Below are 27117 nucleotides of genomic sequence, written 5' to 3'. Positions count from 1 at the left end.
GTCAAAGCATACGATCTTAGGGAACTTCCTATTAAGGAAGGCTATTTTGTTCTCAGTACCAATGAGATTAAATCAGAGTCCTGAAAAATGGCGAAGGGTTGTAGCGAAGTGGGCTGTGTTTGAGGCCGGTGTAAGAATGCTCACTCTCCCCCTGCCAAACCTTCGTCCCCAGGACCTCGGTTTGTGCGTGTGTATGTGCAGGGTGCCCGGTGGGGCGGGTGCCCGGTAAGTGCTCGGACTCGCAGGGGAAGCGCCCACGGGGTCGTGATTGGTTGTTTTTTCCTGTATGAAGGGTTGGCACCACTGAAGTGACCGAATGAGAGACTCTACAGGGGCAGGTAATTCACTGGTCCACAAGCGATCTCCTTTACGTCGAAACCAAAAGACCCCAACAAGCTTGACCAAGCTGTCTTTACAGGATGGACATAAAGTCAAAAAGCCAGCATGTAAATTTGAAGAGGGTCAGGATGTCCTAGCTAGATGGTCAGATGGCTTGTTTTATCTTGGAACTATCAAAAAGATAAACATATGGAAACAGAGCTGCTTCATCATATTTGAAGACAGTTCTAAATCCTGGGTTCTCTGGAAGGACATTCAAACAGGCAGGAGCCACCGGAAGTGGGGAAATGGTCTGTACAATATGTCAAGAAGAGTATTCAGAAGTTCCCAATGAAATGGTTATATGTGATAAGTGTGGCCAAGGATATCATCAGTTGTGTCACACACCTCATATTGATTCCAGTGTGATTGATTCAGATGAAAAATGGCTCTGTCGACAGTGTGTTTTTGCAACAACAACAAAGAGGGGTGGTGCGCTTAAGAAAGGACCAAATGCCAAAGCATTGCAAGTCATGAAGCAAACATTACCCTATAGTGTGGCAGACCTTGAATGGGATGCAGGTCATAAAACCAATGTCCAGCAATGTTACTGCTATTGTGGAGGCCCTGGAGACTGGTATTTAAAGATGCTACAGTGCTGCAAATGTAAACAGTGGTTTCATGAAGCTTGTGTGCAATGCCTTCAAAAGCCAATGCTATTTGGAGACAGGTTTTATACATTTATTTGCTCTGTCTGCAGTTCTGGACCAGAATACCTCAAACATCTACCATTACAATGGGTAGATATAGCACACCTATGCCTTTACAACCTAAGTGTTGTTCACAAGAAGAAATACTTTGATTCTGAACTTGAGCTTATGACATACATTAATGAAAACTGGGATAGATTGCACCCTGGAGAGTTTACTCTAAACTTAGAGATGGGGACTTCCCTGGTGGCGCAGTGGTTAAGAATCCGCCTGCCAATGCAGGGGACATGGGTTCAATCCCTGGTCTGGGAAGATCCCACATGCCATGGAGCAACTACTGAGCCTGCGCTCTAGAGCCCATGAGTCACAACTACTGAGCCCGTGTGCCGCGACTGCTGAGGCCCATGCACCTAGAGCTCGTGCTCTGCAACAAGAGAAGCCACCACAATGAGAAGCCCATGCACTGCAACAAAGAGTAGCCCCAGCTAGCCACAACTAGAGAAAAGCTCACGCACAACAACCAAGACCCAATGCAGCCCCCCAAAAATTAAATAAATAAAACAAACTTAGAGATATAACCAACACTCTTCTTTCCTCTCTTGTTGGTACTCCCTTATATATCTTTAACTTCCAGGAATAGTGAGACCTGGTAATAGTGTTAGCTAAGTTAGAGAGTGAAGCTACCTGAGTTGGAGATTATCCCCCTCATTCTGACATCTCATTTGCTTTGCGTTTGCAAAGTGTAACTACTCATGCTGGTTTACAAAGAGTCTTTTTTTGAAAAAGCAATAAAAATATTAATGCATATTCATTGGAGATTTTGAAACTACAGAATAGCACAAAGAAGAAAATAACTAGAGTAACTTTAATATTTACCTTGTTTTTAGCATTTATTTAGAATTATTAAAATACAGATATTAAATATTAAAATATGGACATTAAATTTTTTGTTTTATAATATGTGGAATTAGTCATGCATTACTTTTTGAGGTAAAAACTAAACTGATTTGAAATTTAGGAAGAGTTTCTGCATTTGTAGCTTTTAGACGTGAGGCAGTTTATAAGGTTCACATCAAGTAAGATATCAAGTTTTTGTTGTTGTTCTGGGGGTTTTATGGGGCATCAAGGAGTGCATAATACACATTTAGTTAAAAGTTAGTGGTAGATCAGTTGCATAAAATAAATACCTGTGGAATACTTAGATTTTAAAATCAAAGATATTAAAATCAATTGAGCTAAGATGTTTTGAGTGTTAGAAATTGGAATATAATACTCTCATTAAGTTTTCTGTTAAAAGCTTTCTTCAGATGACTTTTGAGAGAAAGTGAGTGACTTGTAAATTTGATAAATTTTAACAAACTGATTAGTAATGGGAGAAAAAAGTGTGTAAGGCATTGTTAAGTATAGTGTTCTTTATAGTCATCTTAATATTTAATGTTCTAATACATTAATTTGAAATGCTTTCTTTCTAGCTATGGTTCTTTCAGCACTTCATATGCAGATACATCTATATTCCTTTTAGTACACTTTGTGTTTTACATGATTAAATTCTTCATTGGTTACTTCACGTAGATAGCGGGCATGCATATAAAAACTCAAGGTTTGGGACTTTCCCGGTGGTCCAGTGGTTAAGACTTCGCTTTCCAATGCAGGGAGTGTGGGTTCGATCCCTGGTTGGGGAGCTAAGATCCCACATGCCTTGTGGCCAAAAAACCAAAACATAAAAAAACAGAAGCAATGTTCTAACAAATTTAATAAAGACTTTAAAAAAGTGGTCCACATCAAAAAAATCAAACTCAAGTTGTTTTATTTATTTCAAATGCTATCATTGTTTATTAAAATAAAAATGTAATTTAGATTCTATTGAAGAGGCTGAAAATAGAAAATAATAAAAACCATAATTAGTTGTTTTTAAAGAAATGAGTTCAGTTTATGAATTTCAGGTATCTCAGTTCCAAATGAACTTCTGACGCATGTCAGAAAAAGTTTATTTCAGCAATAGGTACATGTTTTATTTTCTGTAACCTATGAGATAATGTCTTAGCACATAAGAAATTTCAATTTCCTATTCTTTGCCAAAATGGAAAAATATATCTCTTTTATTTAAAAATTACGAAAAATATGATTACAATCTAATATAACTTTACAACAAAAAAGTTTTACTTTTCTGAGGAGTGTTTTCATTTTTGAGAGCCATAAAATGTATTATCAGAACAAGTGACTTTCTAGTCACTTCTCATTGCACTTTCTCTGCATTAAAAAAAAGAAAATATTTCAGACGTCTTAGGTTAGTCATCCCATCCTCAGACTAGTTATTTACATATGGAAGCTCAGGTTTTAATCCTCTGTATTAATATTTTCATGTTAATATTGTAATTGGTTTTTAGAGTGAGATTTTAATGATAGAGACCATAAAATTTGTCAGTAATATTTATTCAGTGTTTTCATTTAGTTTACTTCTAAATGTTTGTGGTAATAGAAACAAAGATAATACAAATAATGTATTATTCCAAATTATTAAAGTAGTAAATCTTCGGTTACCTGAAAAAAAAAAAATCAGAGTCCTATGCTTTAAGTCAGAGAGATGCCTCCAGTATTTTGCAGTGCTACATACTGGTTGTCATAAGTAACGCCAACTTCTTGGGTGTGTGACATGTGCATTTACACAGGGCCTCATGCTTAGAAGGGCATCATGCCTGATCGAATGTTCTTCTGTTGCCATATTAAAATTCTTAATAAATTTTTAACGAGAGCCCTTCATTTTCATTTTGTACTGTTCCTTGCATCTCTCTTCCCCCAATGAATTGTGTAGTAGCTCTTGGTCTTAAGCAACGAATACTCTATTTTTGTTGTGAGATTCCATCATCATTATAAACACTGATAATTTAAATTTGTACTGTACTTTTGCACAAATGGTATAACCATCCATAATAATTATCTGTTATGTGATGTAGTACATTAGAAACATATTTTTGTTTCCAGGTAAGAGAGACAGTATTTTAATTCACTGAACTCATGGGCTTCTAAGCTTATATATACAGAGTTACAGGATTTGGCATATGTATGAAATATTAGAAAAATAAATTATATAGTTCTGAATGGTGAAATTACATTTTGCCCTAGTTATTATAAACGGGAAATTTTTTATAAGCAGAGGAAAACTTGGAATACTAATTTGTAGAGAGTATTTTGTGGACAGTTTTTGTAGATAGAATTACATTCATTACTTTTTTTACTTATTTATTTGTTTTATTTATATAAGATTTATATTATATAATAATATATATCATATATTATTTGTATACAAATATAAAATATATTTATAAAATAGAAATATATGTATATTATTTACATATTTATATTAAATATATATTTATATTTGTATAAATATTTATTTGTTTTATTAATTTAATTTATTTATTTGAGTATAGGGCAGTGATGACAACAGGGTCCTCATACTTAAAGCAATAATTTCCTGCAGTGTGCTTATACTGGAAAAAATGCTCTCTTTAAGAAGCAAAGCTAGTCACTCAAGTCAGTAAACAATTATTAAATGAGTGGTTGCTACTCTTAATGAAGATGAATAACACATGGATTTTATTTAAAGCTTCTTTCAGGCTAGCAGTGGAGACACTAGCCAAAATATACTGTATTAATTTATTATTGATACATTAGTGATTTGAGATGCTTATGAATGAACTCTTTCCTCTTCCCAGGGTAATTTCTGTTTGGCTTTAAGTATGTAGTCAGACATCACATCTCATTTGTGTATTTTTCATAACCTCTCCAAATTGAAATTGGTTCTCTTCCTATTTACTAATTTTTTCCTTGCATTATCTATGTACTTGCCTGTATCCTTTATTAAGTGAACCTCCTCAGGGACCATTGCATCAGTACTACAATGTAAGTGTTCAATAAATTTATTTAATGGAACAGAATGAAGAAAGTAGTGAAGGAGTACTGAAAGGGAATGATTGATTTATCATGGAAGAATAAGGAAAGTTTGAGCAAAGCATATTTGAGATGGAACTGGAAGGAAGAGTTAAAATTTTCTGGGTATAGAATGTAGTAAACAGAAAGGGAAACCACATCAGTAAAGCAAACAAGTAAAAATGAACGATAACATTTCCAGTTTTTGCTCAAGATGTAGAGAGCTGGAAAAAGCATTGTTCCCACCTTTACAATGAAAGAAAGAAAAGCTGGGCGAACTGCAAATTCATGAGTTTTCTTGAAAGTGTTGGAGAACTGAGATCACGGGGTAACCAAATGACCGAAACTCTAAAGAGAAACAAGAGCTTTCAGGGAGAAATGAGACAGGAACACTGGCTAACCTGGAGTGAAGCCACCGGGAAGCTTAAAAGCAGAGTCCAGCTGAGGTGGCTGATAAATTGGTGCTCAAGTGCTCATCGTCAATAGTGTGAAGGTCCTGAGGCCGAGGAATTGGTGGGTCCACACACTTTTTAGAGTTTTTTTTCATGAACCGCACCAACTGCCCATGGAAAAAATTGGAGATAATTTCTTGTGGTGAATGCTGGGGGAAGGGAATAACGGACACAATGGGCAGGGCTTCAGTATGGCGTCAAAATATTTATTTAAAGGGACACCAAATTATTGATCTTGCCAAGGTAAAGTTCTCATTCTGGCCCTGGCCTAAACACAGTTGGAACTCAAAAATGTTAAGTTAAAAATTAATTTAATGGAAAAGTAAACTATAATATAAAAATAAATATGAAATGAGTGAAGTGGTATTCTCTAGGAAAATTGTTTACTTTTGAGGAGCAACATGCAGACTTTAAAGAAAACACACATATTAGTTTTGTAAAATTTCTCAATTTACAGTGTGAAGGTGACCCATATTTGCATTATGTAAAATATAATGTCTGTCATTTTCAATGTATGTGTAATGAAGGTCAGTAATATTTAATTGTTTTTTCCTTCAGCCTTCTAACAACCCTACTGATAGAAACTAATGTTCCTCAGTGGGAAATTAAGGGGAAATCAGATAAAAATAGGTGAAAGAAGTTTTGATAAAATGTTTTGGCAGATACTTACGATACATCTTGCCAACTCTCATGGCTTTTAGGGTTTCATCAAGGCTGCAGTGGACAGTTTCCTGTACTTTCCAATATTCCACATAAAGAGTGAGAATCTTTGTTTCTCTTTTAGTTCCAAAGCTACTCATTTCTGCCCAGGTGCAACCAGGAAGTGTAAAGCAGTTGATGCCAGTATGGGTAATCCTTGGCCAACGAGGAATGGGAGTTTGTCCTCCATTTCCCACATTGTCACCAATGCTTCCTGAGATAACTCTCCTTGGCAAATACCCACATCCAAGTCCTTATTTCAGCATCTGCCATTGAGGTTATTCTGACTAAACTGGTCGCTACTGGAAGCAGTTCTAGATAATAGACACTCAGCATAGGATTTTATAATTGGATGACTTATCAAATGGCAATAAGCACTACAATGCTAATGGTGAGTGGGGTAGTGATTATCCTGGTGTGCTATAATAATTATTGAGAATATTAACTGTGTTTGATAGGATAAAGTATAGGTTGAGGGAGAAGTACTAGTTTATGTAGCAACTTTAGCACTTGAAAGTCATGGGGCGATGGTAATTATGCTTACAAACTTGGCTAGCTTTTGTTAATTGCCATGAAGGCTTAAAGAAGGAGGATTCCATCAATTCAAGGCATAATGTGAACATCAGAGGCCCTCATAACAGCATTTAAAGACTCTCATCCTCTATAGCCAGAGAGCAGAGTATCTTGAAAATTATGCCCAGAAGTTAATCATAAGGTTGGCAGACTGCAGATGAAACTGGAGGCTCAGTCATGACAATTTACCCATGCCAGAGTCGTTGACTGATGACAAAGGAGTAAGACTTTGAGGCCTACAGTGGGGACACTTATGAGTACGACCTTAGAACCCTGAATCCTAGATTCTCTTGAACACTCCTGACTGGAAGAAGTAGCCCTCTGTCATTTGCTAGAGTAGAATAGCTTCCTTGTCTCTGGACACAGTGCAAAGATTTCACCTGAGTGTTATGCTTCCTAAAAAGATGTCTTCCTCCAGAGTGTCCCCTGCCTCTACTTATTGTCTTCAGATCAGTAAGAAGCGTCAGGTCTCAGTGTAGCATGAATGGGAAAACACAGCCTCTGCTATAGGAAGAGATAGCTTATTCACTCAGAAAGTTGCAGAGCCTGGCAAGTATACAGAGGCAGGAATCAGGAGTGCACAGTGAGGGTGTTGGACCTAGGGACATGGGATATAAGACTGGAGAAGGGAAACTATACTGATATGGTGTCATTCTCCTATATTTCAGGATTTCATATCTTAGTGAGTTTACCTGGAGTTGATGATGGCTTTTTAAAGTGTGCACATGATGCTTGCCTCTAGTTAGTGAGGTGGGAGTTGCTGGAACTGTCTTGGGAAATTTTGAGCACTGGGGTCAGAAACTCAGGAAGTTGGATGTATTGGAATGCATGTATTACATAATATCAGACTGCCCATTAACTGACTATAGTTTCTTGGAGGTCTTCCAGAATACTTCCTTCACTAGGACAATAAGGAGTACAGCAGTAAGGGGAGCCCTGGAACCTGTGAAACTCAGTGGTGGCTGTTCTCTGTAGGTCCTGATAGACAGTAGAAAATGCTTCCAGTCAGCTGGGCTCTCTAGTGACAATGTGTATGTCAGGATTCCAGAACAGTAGAAGCCAGATGGTGACATTTAACTCTTAAATATAGATATAATTACCTTAATAGTCAGCAAGACCAGATGACCAACAAGGACATGTGGAAATGCCTAAGTGAGTTCTGAGGGATGAGCTAAATTGGCAGCCAACTAGATTATTGTTGGACTTGTATCACCAGAAAAAATCATGAACCAATAAGCAGAAGGTTGATGTCAGCTGCCTTAGTAGAAAATTGTGATCCTTCAGTCTTTTCATGATTCTGATTTGAATCTCTGATTCCCAGAGCCCATCAGTTAAAATAGTGGTTGGGTTCCTTTGAGGAACCATGCATGCCATCTTATCAATACACACAATACATTCTCCTCCATTCTATCCAATGGGACCTCAAGCCATTTAGTACATAATTGGTCACTGGAAAATGGTGCACACATACTTTTGAAGGGCTTTGGGATAAGGTGTTTGGCCTGGTATTGGTCACCAAAATAACATTAATATATTCACTTAAAAATCTGTTCAGTATTGTTACTGTGTATTTAAGGAGTTATGTGAATATTTCAGAAGACACCATTGGGAAATTTTATCTTAACATTTATTGCATGTTTAAAAAAAAAAAAGAAACAAAAAAACATGTTTCTGGATCGGCCCTGGATTAGACCTGTCTAATCTTTCTTATTACCAGAAAATATCTAAAAGTCCTACAGAAAGTGTTGTTATATATTGTACACAGTAACTATGAAGCTCAAAATATTTTGGTTGCACAAAGGAATACATTAATTTATTAGGTGGTTCTCAATGGTGATGGACTAGCACCTTCTAGAACTTTATGGATTTTCATAATTATCTTAAAAATTAAGGAGTGCTACTGGTATTTAGAGATGTAGAGTCGTAGCCCCTTTATTAGAATGGAAACTTATTGGGACCAGGTAATAAATGGAATTTTGATCCAAATCTGTTTAATTGAATACATTGGTCCATAAATGCACCCTGTGGTCATTTTCCTGTCCCTAAGTGCATAATTGGAATGGATAAATGTAGCAGCTGGCAGACTCTTCAGGTTGATCTTCTGAGTTGTGGGAAAGGAGCCATTAGGTAGAAAGGGTCAAGTGCAAGGAGTCCCTTAAACTCCTTGCATTCACTCTGGACCCAGTGAAGATGGTAAATCAGAAATTAGAGGTCTTATACCAAGACAAATAACAGTCTGTTGAAATGGAGAAAATGAGGAAGTATTATATTCTCAAATATTAGCTGGGTCTTATTTGTTAGTGCCAAAATAATTCCCTAGATTAAAATATGGGCAAGATTATGATAAAACATCACAGAAAATATACATTCTATCCTGAAACCATACCACATGTCAAGGCACACATTCAGTTTCTGGTATTTGAAAAGATCTTGGAAACTATATCATTTCATAGAAATAGGGAACAGAGGATAATTTGGAAAAAGATATAGTAATACCAGAGCTAGTAGAGTTGTTTTGGGCTTCTGGGAACATTGTCAGAGTTCCCAGCTGAAAAATAATTGGCAACCCCCAAATACATAGTTTTAATATGTGATTTTTATCACATAGATTTTATACCATAGGGCTACACATTTTTAAAAAGTATATAGTATAGGAATAAAATAACAATTTTCATCACTATATTAATGAAATCTAGTGCTATTCACAAGTCTATACTACTAATAAAATTTGGTTCTTAGTTTCTTAAAAGGAGTCTCAAATATTCTCTAGACACATGGCATACTCCAAGATTTGTGTTGTATATATACCATGAACAGCATAGCTATTTTTGATGAGGTTTTCTAAAACGATGAACACATCATAGTTAAACTCTGAATAAAATTATACATGGTCTATTTTCAAGTTACATGGTAGTTGCATTCCTAGAAAATTCACTGTTTGTTATAAACATGCAAAGCTATTCTATTTATAGGTAAAATGGAATTAGGTTCAACAGTCAAATAATTATGAACAAGAACTGTTGATCTGCTATTTTATCCAAAAGTTGTGTGGGATTTGGATCAATTTTTTGTTATGTGGAGTTGCCTTGTGCATTCAGGATATCTGTCATCCTTGGCCTCCCTTTTAGCCATTGTAGTACATTCCATTAGAACTCCATAATTATAGAGGTAATTAATTGTTACCCACACATTCATCTCCACTGAGAACCACTGATCTAATTAATTAGTGTTTTCCTTTATCTAGCCAAAAAACTTTTGTTGCTTTATTTATTGCATATAAGATCTTAGAGCAATTTAGCTCCTTCTGGAGAAAATTATACACATTCATGATATTGTTAGATATTATGTTGGCAGATTAATCAAAATTGGTGGGTTGATCCAGAATCATGTTTTAGTTTTTATCCACAGTAAGTTGAAGATAAAATTTCTCAAACATATTAGGAATTATAATTACTGAGATATATGGCACAATTAATTAGCAGGATCTTTTAAGTTTAGTAATTTAATTCATAATTGAATCTCCTTTTCTCTTCCTTATATCTTTCCTCTTTAGTGATCATAACTTCTTCATAGCTACTTATGTTAGGATTAAGACACTGGTTCTCAAAATTAGGGTAAAGAAGAATCTCCTAGAAAATGGTGACTTAAATTCTACGATGCAGATCAAAATTTTGCTTTACTACAAGCATTCCAAACAGCTGTGAGTTAGTAGTTCTTGATACATACATGGTCCTTGCCATAGGCGAATCTTCTTCCTGAGCACTTTTTCCTCACTAGTTTGCCTTTAGACCAGCAATATCCAAGATTATTACCCATTTTAATCTATTTTGTTATATCTAGTCTCCCTCTCTGTCTTTTTTTTTTTTTTGGTGGCAGGAGGCAGAGGATGATGCCAATAATACCTTTTACATTTTTGGACAATCAAACTTGTGCCTTCCTTTCTAGACTAGTTTCTGGCACATAGTAAGGGCTTTATAAAACAAATATAGGGCTTCCCTGGTGGCACAGTGGTTGAGAGTCCGCCTGCCGATGCAGGGGACATGGGTTCGTGCCCTGGTCTGGGAGGATCCCACATGCCACGGAGCGGCTGGGCCCGTGAGCCATGGCTGCTGAGCCTGTGCGTCTGGAGCCTGTGCTCTGCAACGGGAGAGACCACAACAGTGAGAGGCCCGTGTACCGCAAAAAAAAACCCAGAAAAAACAAATATAAATTAATGTATTTTAGGACTTTGTTTTTCCCAATTACTCCCTTTTTAAAATTGAATTTATTTATTTTTTGGGGGGTATAGTTGTTTTACAATGATATGTTAGTTTCTACTGTACAGCAAAGTGGAGTTCCCTGTGCTATACAGGAGGTTCTCATTAGTTATTTTATACATATTAGTGTATATATGTCAATCCCAATCTCCCAGTTCATACCACCGCCCCCCCCTTCTGCCCTTGGTGTCCGTACATTTGTTCTCTACATCTGTATCTCTATTTCTGCCTTGCAAACCGGTTTTTCTGTACCGTTTTTCTAGATTCCACATATATGCGTTAATATACGGTATTTGTTTTTCTCTTTCTGACTTACTTCACTCTGTATGACAGTCTCTAGGTCCATCCATGTCTCTTACAAATGACCCAATTTTGTTCCTTTTTATGGCTGCCAGTTACTCCCTTTTTTTTTATAGGTCTTCTTGGGAATGGGGAAAAACAGTACTTCTCCAGGTAGGAAGGTCAACTTGAGCTAAAATACTTCCCATGTCAAGTAAATACCTGAACTCTTTTGGAGTGTGACTTTCTGAGTATAAAACTCTTGGACTATTAGGAATGTACTTTCGAATTTAGGTGTTAGCTCTGCCATCAGTGTTTCTAAGTCAACACGTCATCCTCCAGATCTCTATTAGATTGAATTTCATTTAGTTGTCAACTATGAAAACTTAGTAAACAAATTAGGCTATGTTTCCCAGTTTCTATTACAGTTAGGTTGGAGGTCATGTAATTGGGTTCTGACCAATAGGCATAAGCAATGTCCACCACTCCAGACCTGGCCCCTAAAATCTCTTGTGCTGTACATTCTCTATTTCCTCATTCAACAGTTCAATGGAGACGAAGATGAGGATCTAAAAGATTGCAGAGCTTAGGAACGGCCCAGGTCCGAGAAAACTGCATGGAATAACTCTTCCTCTATACTGGACTATGCATTAAGCCACAATCAGACATTTATTGTGTAAAACTAGGTTTTCAGATTGTTTGTTGCAGGAGTTAGCTTACCCTTCCACAAGTAGTTACCGTTCACTTGGCACCTTGCGTGACATCCTTATTTATTGCCCTTTCATTTGAATAACCTTAAATAACCTATTCATTAAATGTGACTTCTAGGGTTAGGTTAATGAAGTATCTGTGGAGTATTTAGAGTCAGATTGTTCTTTGATCCCCATTCATCTCTTAAAACCTTTGCAGACTTCTCCATCTCTTTTATCAGAGCTATTGTCATTGAAGGCTGTCTCTTAGGAGATTTTGCATAGTCCTTGATCTACAGTTTGATTATTACATTGACATCAGACATAACAAAGTTAAGTGGTTTTAACTCTAGGATATCAGAATAGGTCTCATACATATAGCACTGTTGGTATTGTTAGAATAAAATAAGTGTACAGTAGATAGAGTGGCCAAGAGGGCAGAGTAGGAAGACCCTGAACTCATTTTCTCCCATGGACACATCAAAATTACAACTACTTACAGAACAACTATCTATGACAGTGACATGGAGACTAGCAGAAAAGATTTTCCACAACTAAAGACATAAGGAAGGAACCACAATGAGATGAGTAGGAGGCGTGGCGACACTGTATAGTCAGAATCCACACTGCTGGCTTGGTGATCCACAAATGAGAGAAATACCACAACTGTGAAGGTCCCACCCAAGGAGCAGTGGGTCTGAGCCCCACATTGGGCCCCTCAGTCCAAGGGTCCTGTACCAGGAAGACAAGCCCCCAGAATGTCTGGCTGTGAAAAGCAGCAGGGCTTACATTGAGGAGAACCAGAGAGCTATTGGGAACATAGACTCCCCTCTTAAAGGGTGTGCACAAAATCTCACATGCTCTGACTCTCAGCGCTGAGGCAGTAATTTGAAAGGAGCCTGGGTCAGACCCACTTGCTCATCTTGGAGAGCTTCCCAGTGAGGCAGGAGGCAGCCGGGTGTCTGCCTGAGGATGGAGATACTGGTGGCAGACATTTTTGAGATCTTGTTCTACTGTGATAACACTGGCATTGGCAAGTGTCATCTTGGAATCCTCCCTTTAGCCTCTTAGCACCAGGGGCTTACCCACCCATCAGAGAGCTGGCACAAGCCCCAAGCCCCCCAGGGGAATGCAGACAGCCATGTGGGGACCTGGCCCTGACCACCAGTGAGCTGGAAGCAGCCTTGTGACTGCCATCCACTCCCCCTGGGCTGTTCAGCCAACCATACGGGAAGCCTACCCTGCACTCTAGTGGGCCTCCAGCCACTATGTGAAGCATGGCCTCGCAGCTCACCAGGCCAGGGGCCAACTCTGCCTACCAGCATGCTGACAGTGGTCTACTGTGCCACATAGAAGGGCACACACAGACCACAGAGGGGACACCCCTAGACCATATAGTTCTGGTTACCAGAGGGGAGCATACTCTTGGGCCCCATAGGACATCTTATACATAAGGCCACTTCTCCAAGATTGGGAAACATAACCCACCTACCTAAGACACAGAAATAAACACGGAGAGTTGAGCAAAATGAGGAGAAAGAGGAATATGTCCCAAATGAGGGAAGAAGACATAACCTCTGAAATAGAACTAAGCAAAGTGGCGATGAGCAATCTACCCAATAAAAAGTTCAAGGTAATGATCATAAAGATGTTCACCAAACTTGGGAGAAGGATGGATGAACACAGTGAGAATATGAACAGTGAGAAAAGTATAAAGAAGAACCAAACAGAGCTGAAGAATACCATAACTGAAATAAAAAAGACACTAGAAGGAATCAACAGTGGTTTAGGTCAGATAGGGGAACAGATCAGCCATCTGGAAGACAGAGTAGTGGAAATCACCCAAGCTGAATGGAAAAAAGGAAAAAAAAAAGTTAAAAAAATGAGGATAGTTTAAGGGGCCTCTGAGATAGCATCAAATGTACTAATTTGCATTATAGGGGTCCCAGAAGGAGAAGAGAGAGAGAAAAGGATAGAGAATTTATTTGAAGAAATAGTATCTGAAAACTTACCCAACCTGGGGAAGAAAATGGACATCCAGGCCCAGGAAATACAGAGTCCCTAAGAAGATGAATCCAAAGAGCTCCACATCAAGACACATTACAATTAAAATGGCAAAAATTAAAGTTAAAGAGAGAATTTTATAAGCAGCAAGAGAAAAGCAACTAGTTACATACGTGGGAATTCAAATAAGACTATAAGTTGACTCTTCAGCAGAAACCTTGCAGGCCAGAAGGGATTGGCACAATACATTCAAAGTGATAAGAAGAAAAAACCTACAATTAAGAATACTTTACCAGGCAAGGTTATTCAGATCTGAAGGTGAGATAAAGAGTTTTACAGAAAAAGCAAAAACTAAAAGAGTTCAGCACCACGAAACTGGTCTTACAAGAAGTGTTAATGGGACTTCTCTAAGTGGGAAAGAAAAGGCCATCACTAGAAATGTGAAAATTATGAAAGGAAAAATCTCACTGGTAAAGTCAAACATACAATAAAAGTAGTAGATCAACTACTTTTAAAGCTAGTAGAAAGGTTAAAAGACAAACATAGTAATAAAATCTTCTGTATCCACAATAAGTAGTTAAGGGATACACAAAACAAGCATGTAAAATGTGATATCAAAAACATTGAATGTTGGGGGGGTGTAAAGGAAGTTTAAAATCACATCAAACGTCTCTTCCAACTACAGTGGTATGAGACTAGAAGTCAACTACACGTGACCCTTGAACAACAAGGGTTTCAACTGCATGGGTCCACTTAAACACAGACTTTTTTCCATTATATATTGGAAAAATTTTTGGATATTTGTGACAATTTGAAAAAAATTACAGACAAACCCTATAGTGTAGAAATATTGAAAAAATTAAGAAAAATGTCATGAATGCATAAAATGTATGTAGATATACTACTTTATCACTTACTGTCATAAAATATACAAAATTTATTATTTAAAATTTATTATAGAAAGTTAAAATTTATCGAAAGTTATGCATACACTTACAGCTCTTACATGGCGCCATTCACAGTTGAGATTAATGTAAATAAATGTAAAAATGTAGCATTAAATTATACTTGCATAAAATTGACTGTACTACATACTTTACTGCTGTAATAATTTTGTAGCCACTTCTGTTACTATTGCTGTGAGCTCAAGTGTTGAGTATCCACTTAAAATGCCTTGTGACGCTAATCATATCTGCATGAGCAGTTCTTCTCTCCAGTAAATTGCACATCACAGTGAAAAGTGAGCTTTCGCGGTTCTTGTGTATTTTTCATCGTATTTAGTGCAATATTGTAAACATTAAATGAAGCCATGGGACCCATATGAAGTGACACTAGTGATACTGGAAGTGCTCCTGAGAAGCAGAGAAGAGTCATGACACTACAGGAAAAAGCTGAATTGCTTGATACGTACTATACATTGAGGTCTGCAGCTGCAGTTGCCTGCCATTTCAAGACAAATGAATCCAGCATAAGGACCATTGTCAAAAACAGAGAAGGAAAATTTGAAGCCATCACTGAAGCTACTCCAGAAGGTGCTCAAACCTTGTACTCATTGCATAATACCTTTTAATCTCATATTGAAAATGCAACTTATGTGGGTGCAGGATTGTTGTGAGAAAGGCATACCTATAGACTCTAATATGATTCAAGAAAAAGTGAAGTCATTATATGTCACCTTACAGCAAAAGGAACATGAAGGGTCTAAAGCTGGAGAATTTAACGCCAGCAAAGGATGGTTTGATAATTTTAGAAAGAGGGTTGGCTTAAAGAATGTCAAGATAACAGGAGAAGCAGCTTCTCCTGACTGAGAGGGAGCCGATGAGTTCCCAGACGCCATTAAGGAAATCATTGATGAGATAATCTGCTTGAACAGATTTTTAATGCAGATGAAAATGCTGTATTCTAGGAAAAAAATGCTACAAAGGACTTCTATTAGTCAGGAAGAGAAGCAAGCACCAGGATTTAAGGCAGGAAGGGGTAGCCTAACTCAACTGTTTTGTGCAAATGAAGTCCGGTTTATGATCAGGACTGCCATTGTCTATAAAGCTGCTAATCCAGGAGCCTAGCAGGGAAAAGATAAATATCAGCTTCCTGTCTTTTGATTGTACAAGAAGGCCTAGATAATGAGAACCATTTTTTTGGATTGGTTCCATTGATGCTTTGTTTCTAAAGTCAGGAAGTACCTTGCCAATAAGGGACTGCCTTTTAAAGTTCTTTTTGCTATTGGACAGTGCCCCCTGGACGCCCAGGTCTCCATGAGTTCAACACCAACGGCATCAAAGTGGCCTACTTGCCCTCTAACAACATCTCTAATTCAGCCTCTAGATCAGGGAATCCATAAGGATCTTTAAGCTTCGTTACGCACAGTACTCTACGCACAGGATTGTCAGTGCTATGGAAGGGAACCCCCAGATAGGGAGAGCATCATGAAAGTCTGGAAGGATTTTACCCTGGAAGATGCCGTTGTGTTATAGAAAAAGCTGTGAGAACTACAGCGCTTGAACCAATAAATTCCTGCTGGAGAAAACTGTCCAGATGATGAGCATGACTTCACGGGATTTATGACAGAGACAGGAAATCGTGAAAGAGATTGTGGATATAGCAAAAAAAAAAAAAAAAAAAGGTGGAGGTTGAAGGGTTTCAAGATATGGATCTCAGAGAAATTCTAAAGCTGATAGGTACCACACCATAGGAATTAACTAAGGATGGCTTGATGGAGTTGAGTGCCTCTGAACCAGTGCCAGACAGTGAGGAAGAAGATGTAGAAGAAGCAGCACCAGAAAACAAATTGACATTAGACAGTTTGACATAGGGTTCCGATTATTCAAGACTCCTCCTAACTCCTTTCATGACATTGGAGGCTTCTGTGATATGGCCGCCGAAACTAAAGCAAATGGTGGAGGAGAGGTTCTGTATAGAAACAATTTTTAGAGACATGAAAAAACAAAAAAGTCAGACAGAAATCGCAGCACATTTCTGTAAAGTTACACTAGTGTGCTTGCCTCTCCTGCCTCCGCCTCCCCTCCTCCACCTCTTCCTCCTCTGCCTACTCAGCGTGACGACAACAGGGGTGAAGACCTTTAAGATGATCCACTTCCACTTAATGAATAGTAAGTAATCATCATGCCATATAGTTAATCAGCTTATCTCTTGTGTACGTGTGAGTGCTTTCCTGTGAAAATGTAGTAACTGTATGACAAGAACTGTGTGAGACATTTTTGTGTCGTCATCATCATCTGAGTATTCATCTTGTAGGTCATTGTGTGCAAGACTTGTACTGAAATGGATAGTCTATCGTTACATAGGCATAAAGTGAGTGATAGTAATATAAAATTAATGTGTTAAATTTCTTACTGTTTTATAACTTTGCTTTCAAAGAATTACCTTACTGTACAGTATGCCTCTCTCTCTTATAGTTGGAGAAACTGCATATCAGCCTATCATCACTGACTGGATTTTAAATGAAAGTAACAATGTTTTCGATACTGTATTGTAAATATGACTGTAATACTGTATGCCATAGAGATCTTTTTAACGTCTTTATTGGAGTATAATTGCTTTACAATGGTGTGTTAGTTTCTGCTTTATAACAAAGTGAATCAGCTATACATATATCCCTGTATCTCCTCCCTCTTGCATCTCCCTCCCATCCTCCCTATCCTACCCCTCAAGGTGGTCACAAAGCCCCGAGCTGATCTCCTTGTGCTATGCGGCTGCTTCCCACTAGCTATCTATTTTACATTTGGTAGTGTATATATGTCCATGCCACTCTCTCACTTCGTCCCAGCTTACCCTTCCCCCTCCTCGTGTCCTCAAGTCCATTCTCTACGTCTGTGTCTTTATTCCTGACCTGCCCCTAGGTTCTTCAGAACCATTTTTTGTGTTTTTTTTTAGATTCCATGTATATCTGTTAGCATACGGTATTTGTTTTTCTCTTTCTGACCCTCTTCATTCTGTATGACAGACTCTAGGTCCATCCACCTCACTACAAATAACTCAATTTCATTTCTTTTTATGGCCGAGTAATATTCCATTGTATATATGTGCCACATCTTCTTTATCCATTCATCTGTCGATGGACACTTAGGTTGCTTCCATGTCCTGGCTATTGTAAATAGAGCTGCAATGAACATTGTGGTACATGACTCTCCTTGAATTATGGTTTTCTCAGGGTATATGCCCAGTAGTGGGATTGCTGGGTCATATGGTAATTCTATTTTTAGTTTTCTGAGGAACCTCCATACTGTTCTCCATAGTGGCTGTATCAATTTACATTCCCACCAACAGTGCAAGAGGGTTCCTTTTTCTCCACACCCTCTCCAGCATTTATTGTTTGTAGATTTTTTAAAATTTGATAATTATTCATTCATTAGTGTATAGGCTAAGCTACCATGAAGCAACCCTATTGATTACACTACATTACCATAAAACAATCATATTGCTGATTTTTTGTTATCAAAGCATGAATTGCTATACTTGTAAATAAGTATAAATTTCTTTTTCACATTTTTTCATTATTGATGTCTAGTGTTAGTAATACATATAACATCTACAGTGCTTTGTGCCATATAAGACAACATTGATGTAGGTACTGTTAGATGATTCATCTTGTGAACAGACGACATAAACTTATGGTATTGATAAATTGGGTACAGTACTGTAAAATGTATTTTCTCTTCTTTATGACTTCCTTAATGACATTTTCTTTTTACTCTATTATAAGAATACAGTTTATAATACATATAACATACAAACTTTGTGTTTATTAACTGTTTATGTTATCAGTAAGACTTCTGGTCAACAATAGGCTATTAGTAGTTAAGTTTGGGGGGGAGTCAAAATTTATACATGGATTTTTGACTGTGCAATGGGTTGGTGCCCCTAACCTCTGCATATTTTAATGGGCAATTGTACAAAAAAACCCCACCACAGATAACACAAACATGTGGAGTCTAAACAACATGCTACTAATCAACCAATGGATCAACAAAGAAATCAAAGAGGAAATCAGAAAACACCTGCAGACAAATGAAAATGTGGTCCAAAATCTATGGGATTCAGCAAAAGCACTTCTAAGAGGGAAGTTTATAGCGATACAAGCCTACCTCAGGAAACAAATCAATCTCAAATAAACAACCTAACCTTACACCTAAAGGAACTAGAAAAAGAAGAACAAACAAAACCTATAGTTAAAGTGAGAGAGTGGCATTGACATACATACACTACCAAATGTAAAATAGATAGCTAGTGGAAAGCAGCCACATAGCACAGGGAGATCAGCTCGGTGCTTTGTGACCACCTGGAGGGGTGGGATAGGGAGTGTGGGAGGGAGACACAAGAGGGAGGGGATATGGGGATTTATGTATACGTATAGCTGAGTCACTTTGCTATACAGCAGAAACTAATACAACATTGTAAAGCAATTATACTCCAATAATGATGTTTAAAAAAAACAACCTATAGTTAACAGAAGTAAAGAAATAATAAAGATCAGAGCGTAAATAAATAGAGACTAAAATAAACAATAGAAAAGGTCAATGAAGCTAAGATCTGGTTCTTTGAGAAGGTAAACAAAATTGGTAAACTTGTAGCCAGATTCATCAAGAAAAAAGAGGGTGCAAATAAATAAAATCAGACATGAAATTGGAAAAGTTACAACTGACACCAAAAAAATTCAAAGGATCATAAGAGATTAGTATGAACAATTATACACTAATAAAATGGACAACTTAGAAGAAATGGATAAATTCCTAGAAATGTACAATCTCTCAAGACTCAATCCAGAACAGGTAGAAAATACGAACAGACTAATTACCAGTAATGAAATTGAATCAGTAATCAAGAAACTTTCAACAATCAAAAGTCCAGGACCAGACAGCTATACAGGTGCATTTTATAAAACATTTAAAGAAGAGTTAACTATCCTTAGACTCTTCCAAAAAATTGAAGAGGAAGGAACACTTCCAAACTCTTTTCTATAAGACCAGCATCTCCTTCATACCAAAACCAGATACATACACACACACAGTTATTCACTGTTTCAAATTAATCAATCATCAGTTTGTATTTTTAATGTGAAATATTTTCTAAATTATCAGTAATTTCAATTTTTATTTTATTTTGATCCAGTAATTATTTTTAAATTGTTTCTTAATTTCAAATACTTTAAATTGTTAATTTAAAAAATCTCTTCATTGACTTGTTTTGTAAATCTGGATTTTTTAAATAGACTTTAATTTTATAGCAGTCATAGGTTCACAGCAATATTGAACAGAAGGTACAGAAATATACCCCTACCCCATAGATGCATAGCTTCTCCCATTATCAATACCCCTCACCAAAAAGGTACATTTGTTACAATTTATGAACCTACATTGATACATCATTACCACCCAAAGTCCAGAGTTTACATTCAGGTTCACTTTTAGCTTTGTGAATTCATTCTGTGGGTTTTGATAAATATGTAATGGCATGTATTCATCATCATAGTATCATACACAATACTTTAACTGACCTAAACATCCTCAGTACTTCTCTTATTCATCCCTCCCTCTCTCCTAACTTCTGACAACCACTGATCTTTGTACTGTTTCTATAGTTTTGCCTTTTCAAAAATGTCATGTAACTGGAGTCATATAGTATATAGCCTTCTCAGAATGGCTCCTTTCACTTAGGAATATGCATTTTCATGGCTTGATTGTTCGTTTCGTTTTAGTGTTGAATAACTTTCCATCATTTGGATGTACCACAGTTTATTTGTCCACTCACCTACTGGAGAACATCTTGGTTACTTCCAAATTTTGGCAATTATGAATAAAGCTGCTATAAACAACCATGTGTAGGTTTTTATGTGGACGTAAGTTTTCAACTCCTTTTGGTCAATACCAGTGAGTGCAATTGTTGGATCATATGGTAACAGTATGTTCAATTTTGTAAGAAACTGGCAAAATGTCTTTGAAAGTGGCTGTGCCATCTTTCATTTCCACCAGCAAAGACTGAGAGTTCCTGTTGCTCCACATTCCACATACCTGTCGGCATTTCGTGCTGTCAGCGTTCTGGATTTTGGCCATTCTAATAGGTGTGTAGTGGTATCTCGTTGTTTTAATTTGAATTTCCCTTAGGACATACTATGTACAGCATCTTTTCACATGATTTTTTTTTCCATCTGTAATCTTCTTTGGTGAAATATCTGTTCAGATCTTTGGCCCATTTTTTTAAATGGGATGTTTGTTTTCTTACTGTTGAGTTTTAACAGTTCTTTATATATTTTGGATAACAATCTTTTATCAGATTTGTTTTTTGCAAATATTTTCTTCTAGTCTGTTGCTATATTCTTTGTGTGTATTTCACTCATCATAATGTTTTGATATTCATTCATATTCTTGCATCCATGTAGCTATAATTTGATTATTTTCAATGCTGTAGAGTATTTCATTGTATGATTATAGCACACTTCATTTAATCACTTCTATTTTTCTATTTGATAATTCTAGTTTTGTTTTTTCACCATTACAACTAATGGGCTTATGAGTATTCTCATCTAGGTCCCCTGGTTCACAAGTGCATACATTTTTGATAGGTCTGTGTTGGGCATCCATTTTTTCAATTTTAGAGGATTAACTCATAAAATTGTTATATGAAATTATACTCATTCCAGGGTTCTATGATTTACTTAATGCTCTACAGTCTTGACAATACTTGGTGTTATAAGAGATTTTAAATTTAAAGATTCTGATGGATGTATAACTGATATGTTGTAACTTGAATTTGCATTTTCTTAAGAACTGAAGTGGTTCTTTAGTTCCTAAGGGTTTAGTATGTATAATATTTTAAAAGTTTTATATGTTTAATCATCATTTGAACTCCTCTTTTATGAAATAGTGCTCTTTCAAGTTTCTTGTGATTCTTTTCTATAGTATTCTCTTTTGGTTAATCATTTGTAATAATGTATTATGCATTCTGGATGCATGTCTTTTGTTGATGATATGTGTGGTAAATGCCACTGTGTGGATTGGGTTTCACACTGTTTTGTATGTCTTTGATGAAGAGAAGTTCTTAATTTTAATATCGAATATATCAGTCTTTTCCATATGGTTAGTGCTTTTGGGGGGTTCTGTTTGAGACTTCCTTGTCTTCCCCTGTATTAGGTAATATCACCAAGGTGGCCAGATGGTTTTAGGTTTTTCTTTGTGGGCATGTTTTAATTACTTCTTTAAAATAAGATATAAAGTATTGAATTTCTTTAAAAGTAATAAACTATTCAGAGTTTTATTCTCATCCTAAGTCTCTTTTATTCTTTGGCTTTAAGAATTTTTTCTTTTTGTTTTACCAGTTTTACTATGATTGCTTAGTTATTATTATTATTTATTCATTTATCATGTTGGGCATTTCAGGAAGTTCAGCCAGTACACTTCAAATGTTGCTTCTTCTCCATTCTTTCTGTCTTCTACTTTTGGGGTCCAGTAACACCAGAACTTTTATGTCTTTTTCATATTTTTCCACTCTCTCCTGACCTATTTTTCAGTTTACTTTTCTTTTTCCACTGTGTATCATTTGCTGTTAATCTCATCCATTCAGTTCCTAATTTTGGTTATTGTATTTTCATTTTCTTGTTTTTATATTTTCCAGTTTTTCAGACTAAATTCTTATTCTTAATCTGTTATAGTTTTTACTTGCCTTTTATAGTTTATGAAATTTAGACAAATTTTTAATCTTGCCTGTTATCTCCTCCAATATAATAGCTATTTTAAAGCCATTGGCTTTTCCTAGATAATATCTAAATTCCCATGGCTCTATTTCCATCATCCTTTGTTTTTCCTGGTTCCTGTTCTTGGTTTCTTACCTATTTCCATGCCCAGTTATTTTTTTATTTTGTACTGATACCATATTTGCAAAATATATTTATAGAAAATTTGAGACCATGGATTAAATCTTAGGGGAATTTGATTCTGCTATGTGTCTGAGGGCACATAGCATTAATCATTTTCAGGGATAAGGATAGTTCAAAGTAGATCTGCAGTCTCTGGAAGGCCTTTTTATGACCTTAAACCTAAGATTACGCTTTGAGACTAAGCTCATGAACCTTTGGTGGCCCTGGAGACCAATCATTTTCCTGTGAAATGCTGTTCCTATTCATAATTGGTGAAAAAGGGATCCCCAAAATGATTCTACGTCCTGGGAGTCCATTCTTCTCTGCATCCTGGCCTGGTAATTTTTCACTATTTTGCTCTCCAATACTTTTAAACATTAAAAAAATAAAACCTACTGTTTTTAGTAGTCTTCAACTACCTAGTTACTTCTGTTTATTATTATTGGACTTTGAAATCCATAAACAGCCTTACAATTCTAGAACCTGTATCTCCTCAGGTTCTATTTCAGTATTTACCATACCTTCATGTCTGAATTTTTATTGTTTATTTAGGATACATTGTCTGAGAAGTGTGGTATCAATATTAATACTATTATAGTACTTAATATCATATTTTTGTTTATATTATATGGTATTATTTTTTTTTTTTTTTTTTTTTTTTTTTTTTTTTTTTTTTGCTGTACGCGGGCCTCTCACTGCTGTGGCCTCTCCCGTTGCGGAGCACAGGCTCCGGACACACAGGCTCCGCGGCCATGGCTCGCGGGCCCAGCCGCTCCGCGGCATGTGGGATCTTCCGGGATAGGGGCACGAACCCGTGTCCCCTGCATCGGCAGGCGGACTCTCAACCACTGCGCCACCAGGGAAGCCCTATATGGTATTATTTTTATGGGTTTCTTTAGAGGAAGAACAAAGCAAAAGCAAGGGTGTTTTACCTTATGTATAACTTTCATAAGTTTTCATAAAAACACAAATTTATTTATCAGATTCTCAGCTGTTTTAAATAATCTGTTATGATATTTCAAAATTATAGCAACTAGATGTCCCTCTTTTTAGCTTCTGAGTAGAAAAATTATATCTTATGATAAAATATGTATATATATTTAAATATTTAAATCAATAGGAACAAAATGAAATGCTACATTTTAACACTTAGAAATGTGGAATTATTTTATATTCTGTTTTTTAGAAAGTGATACTTATCATGTAATGTGATCATTCAGATAAATGGTAACCATTATTTAGGTGACATATAATGGTAATATTTACCCTTTCCAAGTCCCTAATGAATATTTCAGCCTAAATCTGTTTTATAAAAAGGTCTGGCTGTTTGCTTAGTGGGAATAGAGGATGATTATCTCTTTGCTTAGACACAGAAATACTTTGAAGTTATGTTTTTAATTAAGCCATGCAGAAGACTTCTGAGGCTTTTAATGTTTGTATCTAATATTTATACAGAGAGATGCTGAATTTTAAAATCATTACTTAGCTTACATATCAGAATTATTTTTAATGTAATTTATATAGTACAATATTAATTTGTTTAAAGAATTATTATTTATATCTATACTTTTCCCTTCATATTCTTTTTACCTCTTATAATCTGAGTTTGAATTTGATCAAATACTTTAACTTCTCAAATTATGTATGATATGAATTAGATTAGTACATATTCGTATCTCAAATAATTGTATTGAAATATAATAAAAACTTTATGTATAACAAAAATATTATTGTGGACAGATTCTAAGGTGACTACTATGATCTCTGCCTTCTGGTATTCACACATTATTGTATAATCCCCTTTCATCGAGTCTGGGCAGGACATGTGACTTGCTTCTAAACTAGAAAATTTAGCAAAGGTGATGGGATATCACTTCTATGGTTATGTTTAGTGTTTTGTGTGTGTGTACGGTGTGAGGATTGGGTCTAATCTTACATTATTCCAAATGGCCATCCAGTTGTCTCAATATCATTTAAGACGATGAATGTCTTTACTCCAGTCATTCAGAACACTATGCTTATCTTATACTAGATTTCAAGACTTTTCTGGAATTTCTGAAATTTTGTTTCTGGAATTTCTCATCCGTACCATTTATCTTTCTATTTATGTACTGATGCCATACTGTTTTAATTTTATAGATGTTGAGTATATTTTAATGTCTTTTCAGTCTAGCTCCCCTCAAAGCTCTTCCTTTTCATTGCTGTTTCTAGCTATTCTTGTATGTTTATTTCTGTATGTGAACATTAAGATCAACTTTTCTAGCTCCTTTAAAGCTCATTAGAATTTTTATTAGATCAAATTAACCATTATCTTTGAAATTAACTAACAACCTGATGATGTTGAGATAGCCTAATGAAAAATGAGGAATATCTTTCAGTTTATTTATATCTACTTTTGTGTTTTTCAGGCTGAATTTTATGCCTAAAACTTTCATTATGTTTCCTTTGCAACTATTTATTTCCTCAGTTGTTTGTAAGCACTGGTGATTCTTTAAATAATACCTGAAATTAAAACACCAAAAATTGGTGTTTAAACTCAACTCATAATTATATATTTTGAAAAAACTTTTGATACATTCAAAATTCTTTCAATAATTATTAATATAAAACCTTTTAGACAGTGTATGTTTCTAATTTGCTTTCTTGAGTTTGAAAATATAAAAGAGAATGTCATTTTTATATTGGACACCTTCAAGAACTCTATAAAGCCTCTGAGTTTAATTCTTAACAAGGTGGTGTTAATTCCTTATTTGTGTCAAAATTCTGAGCTTGAGTTATGAAAGCCAGCAGAAGTTACTTCCTAAACAAGAGCATATAATTTCATCCTTCTGAGAAAATTTGTGTTTGGAGAAAATAAAATTTTAAGTATTCCTTTTAAAAACTATATTATGTTGAAGGTAAACATGTACAGAGTGATAGGATTTAATTAGGTGTCTAAAGGAAGGGACAAATAGTATAGGAATAGTATAGATTCTGAAGTGCTTAACCTAGCAGTAATGAGTATGATCATTTTCAAAAGCTAGAAAACTACTATATAACACACATTTAAAGAGTAACTTTTGGAGAAGTCACAGAAAACCTAATACCCCTAAGTTCCTTTTTTCCAGAGAATAAAGTTAGTAGTATAAAGGGCTATATATTTCTACTTTAATTTTGTAGTTACTGTAGAAAAGTATTTACTCTTCAACTCATTTTTTTTTCATGGATGCAAAAAATTATCAAGCACATGACTGAAAATTGCATTCAGAATGTAACTGATTATTTACTTTATTATTCTCAACTGTTTGACCCTTCATTAATTAAAATATGTATGTATTAAAATTATTCCTCAGTTCTATGTAACTCTACTAAAACTAAAGACATTTTTGGAAGAATTTTCTCACCTTTTAAAATTCTGCATATAATTTAAATATTGAGTCACTTTGTACAATTACCCTTGTGTACATTTTATAATAATTAAATTTGGATGGCGTTCCTAGAAGTAGCATTATGCAAAGCCAAGCTATATCTCTGTTAGTCACTAATTGTCATTTTAATTGAATTGTAGAAATAGGGATTGAAAGAATATGAGCTTCAGAAATTTTCAAAATACTTATGATTTTCTCCCACTGCTATAGTTAACCGTAGTTTTAAAGAATTTAACTTAGAATTCATGAGTTTGAATGCTCATGTGTTCTTTCATTTTGTTATAATCTGCTTACATGAATTTAGAGTTTGAACTCCTGAATTTAGGGCTGGAAGATTTAGAGAAAACTTTCCTCCATTACACAATTGAGGAGGTCTTTTTAAAATACAGATTCATTGGTTTAGAAACTGGGGGAAAATATATTAATTTCAAAGAATACCAGAAGTATGAAAAAGATGTGATTTATGAATTCCCACAACTTTTTCCTCCTACCTATAAATGTCTTTAAATCTTTATCCAGACTTGAAAATTCTTCCTCATATTGTTAAGGGAGAATACATATCCCCCAAACTTTTATCCCATCCCCTATATTCCTCTTGTGTATGTTTCTCTTTTCCACTTATTTCTTCTCTCATGCATTCCTGTATATAAGCTTTCTATATTAATTCTTTTGAAGACTTGTTTTTAAAACTTCAATTAATAGTAGTTTTTAAGATGTTTTAATGTAGAGTTTAATTGTTTGCTGGAAGGAAAAACATGAGGCTTTTGAATTTTGTTGCTTAAAAGTAAATGAGATTTTTGTATTTCTACAGATGTGACTCTGAAAATCGCTATGTTGGTAATCCACTTAGAGGAACATGTTATTGTAAGTATTTGTATTTTTTATTTTAAATAGTTGGTTTGTTTTATTAGTTTTAGGTGATTTTGAAGGT

At 35.7% G+C, this 27117-nt stretch overlaps 1 protein-coding gene and 1 pseudogene across 2 annotated transcripts in view; both read left to right on the top strand.

The window, feature by feature from the left end:
• The window catches only part of ATRNL1 (attractin like 1), a 696121-nt gene that overhangs the window by 216991 nt on the left and 452013 nt on the right, over positions 1-27117 (top strand). The window contains exon 21 of the mRNA XM_081236563.1: positions 26998-27050. Coding sequence (XP_081092689.1) covers positions 26998-27050 — 53 coding nt within the window. The remainder of the gene's footprint in view (positions 1-26997; positions 27051-27117) is intronic.
• Positions 224-15718, top strand: LOC308619962 (metal-response element-binding transcription factor 2-like; annotated as a pseudogene). The gene is made up of 2 exons: positions 224-1274; positions 15515-15718. The product of its transcript is annotated as a metal-response element-binding transcription factor 2-like (transcript).

This window comes from Mesoplodon bidens (assembly GCF_964165515.1).
Source record: "Mesoplodon bidens genome assembly, chromosome: 1".
Taxonomy (NCBI): Eukaryota; Metazoa; Chordata; class Mammalia; order Artiodactyla; family Ziphiidae; genus Mesoplodon; species Mesoplodon bidens.
Note: the sequence above shows the minus strand (reverse complement) of the source record. Positions and strands in the feature narration are given on the sequence as shown.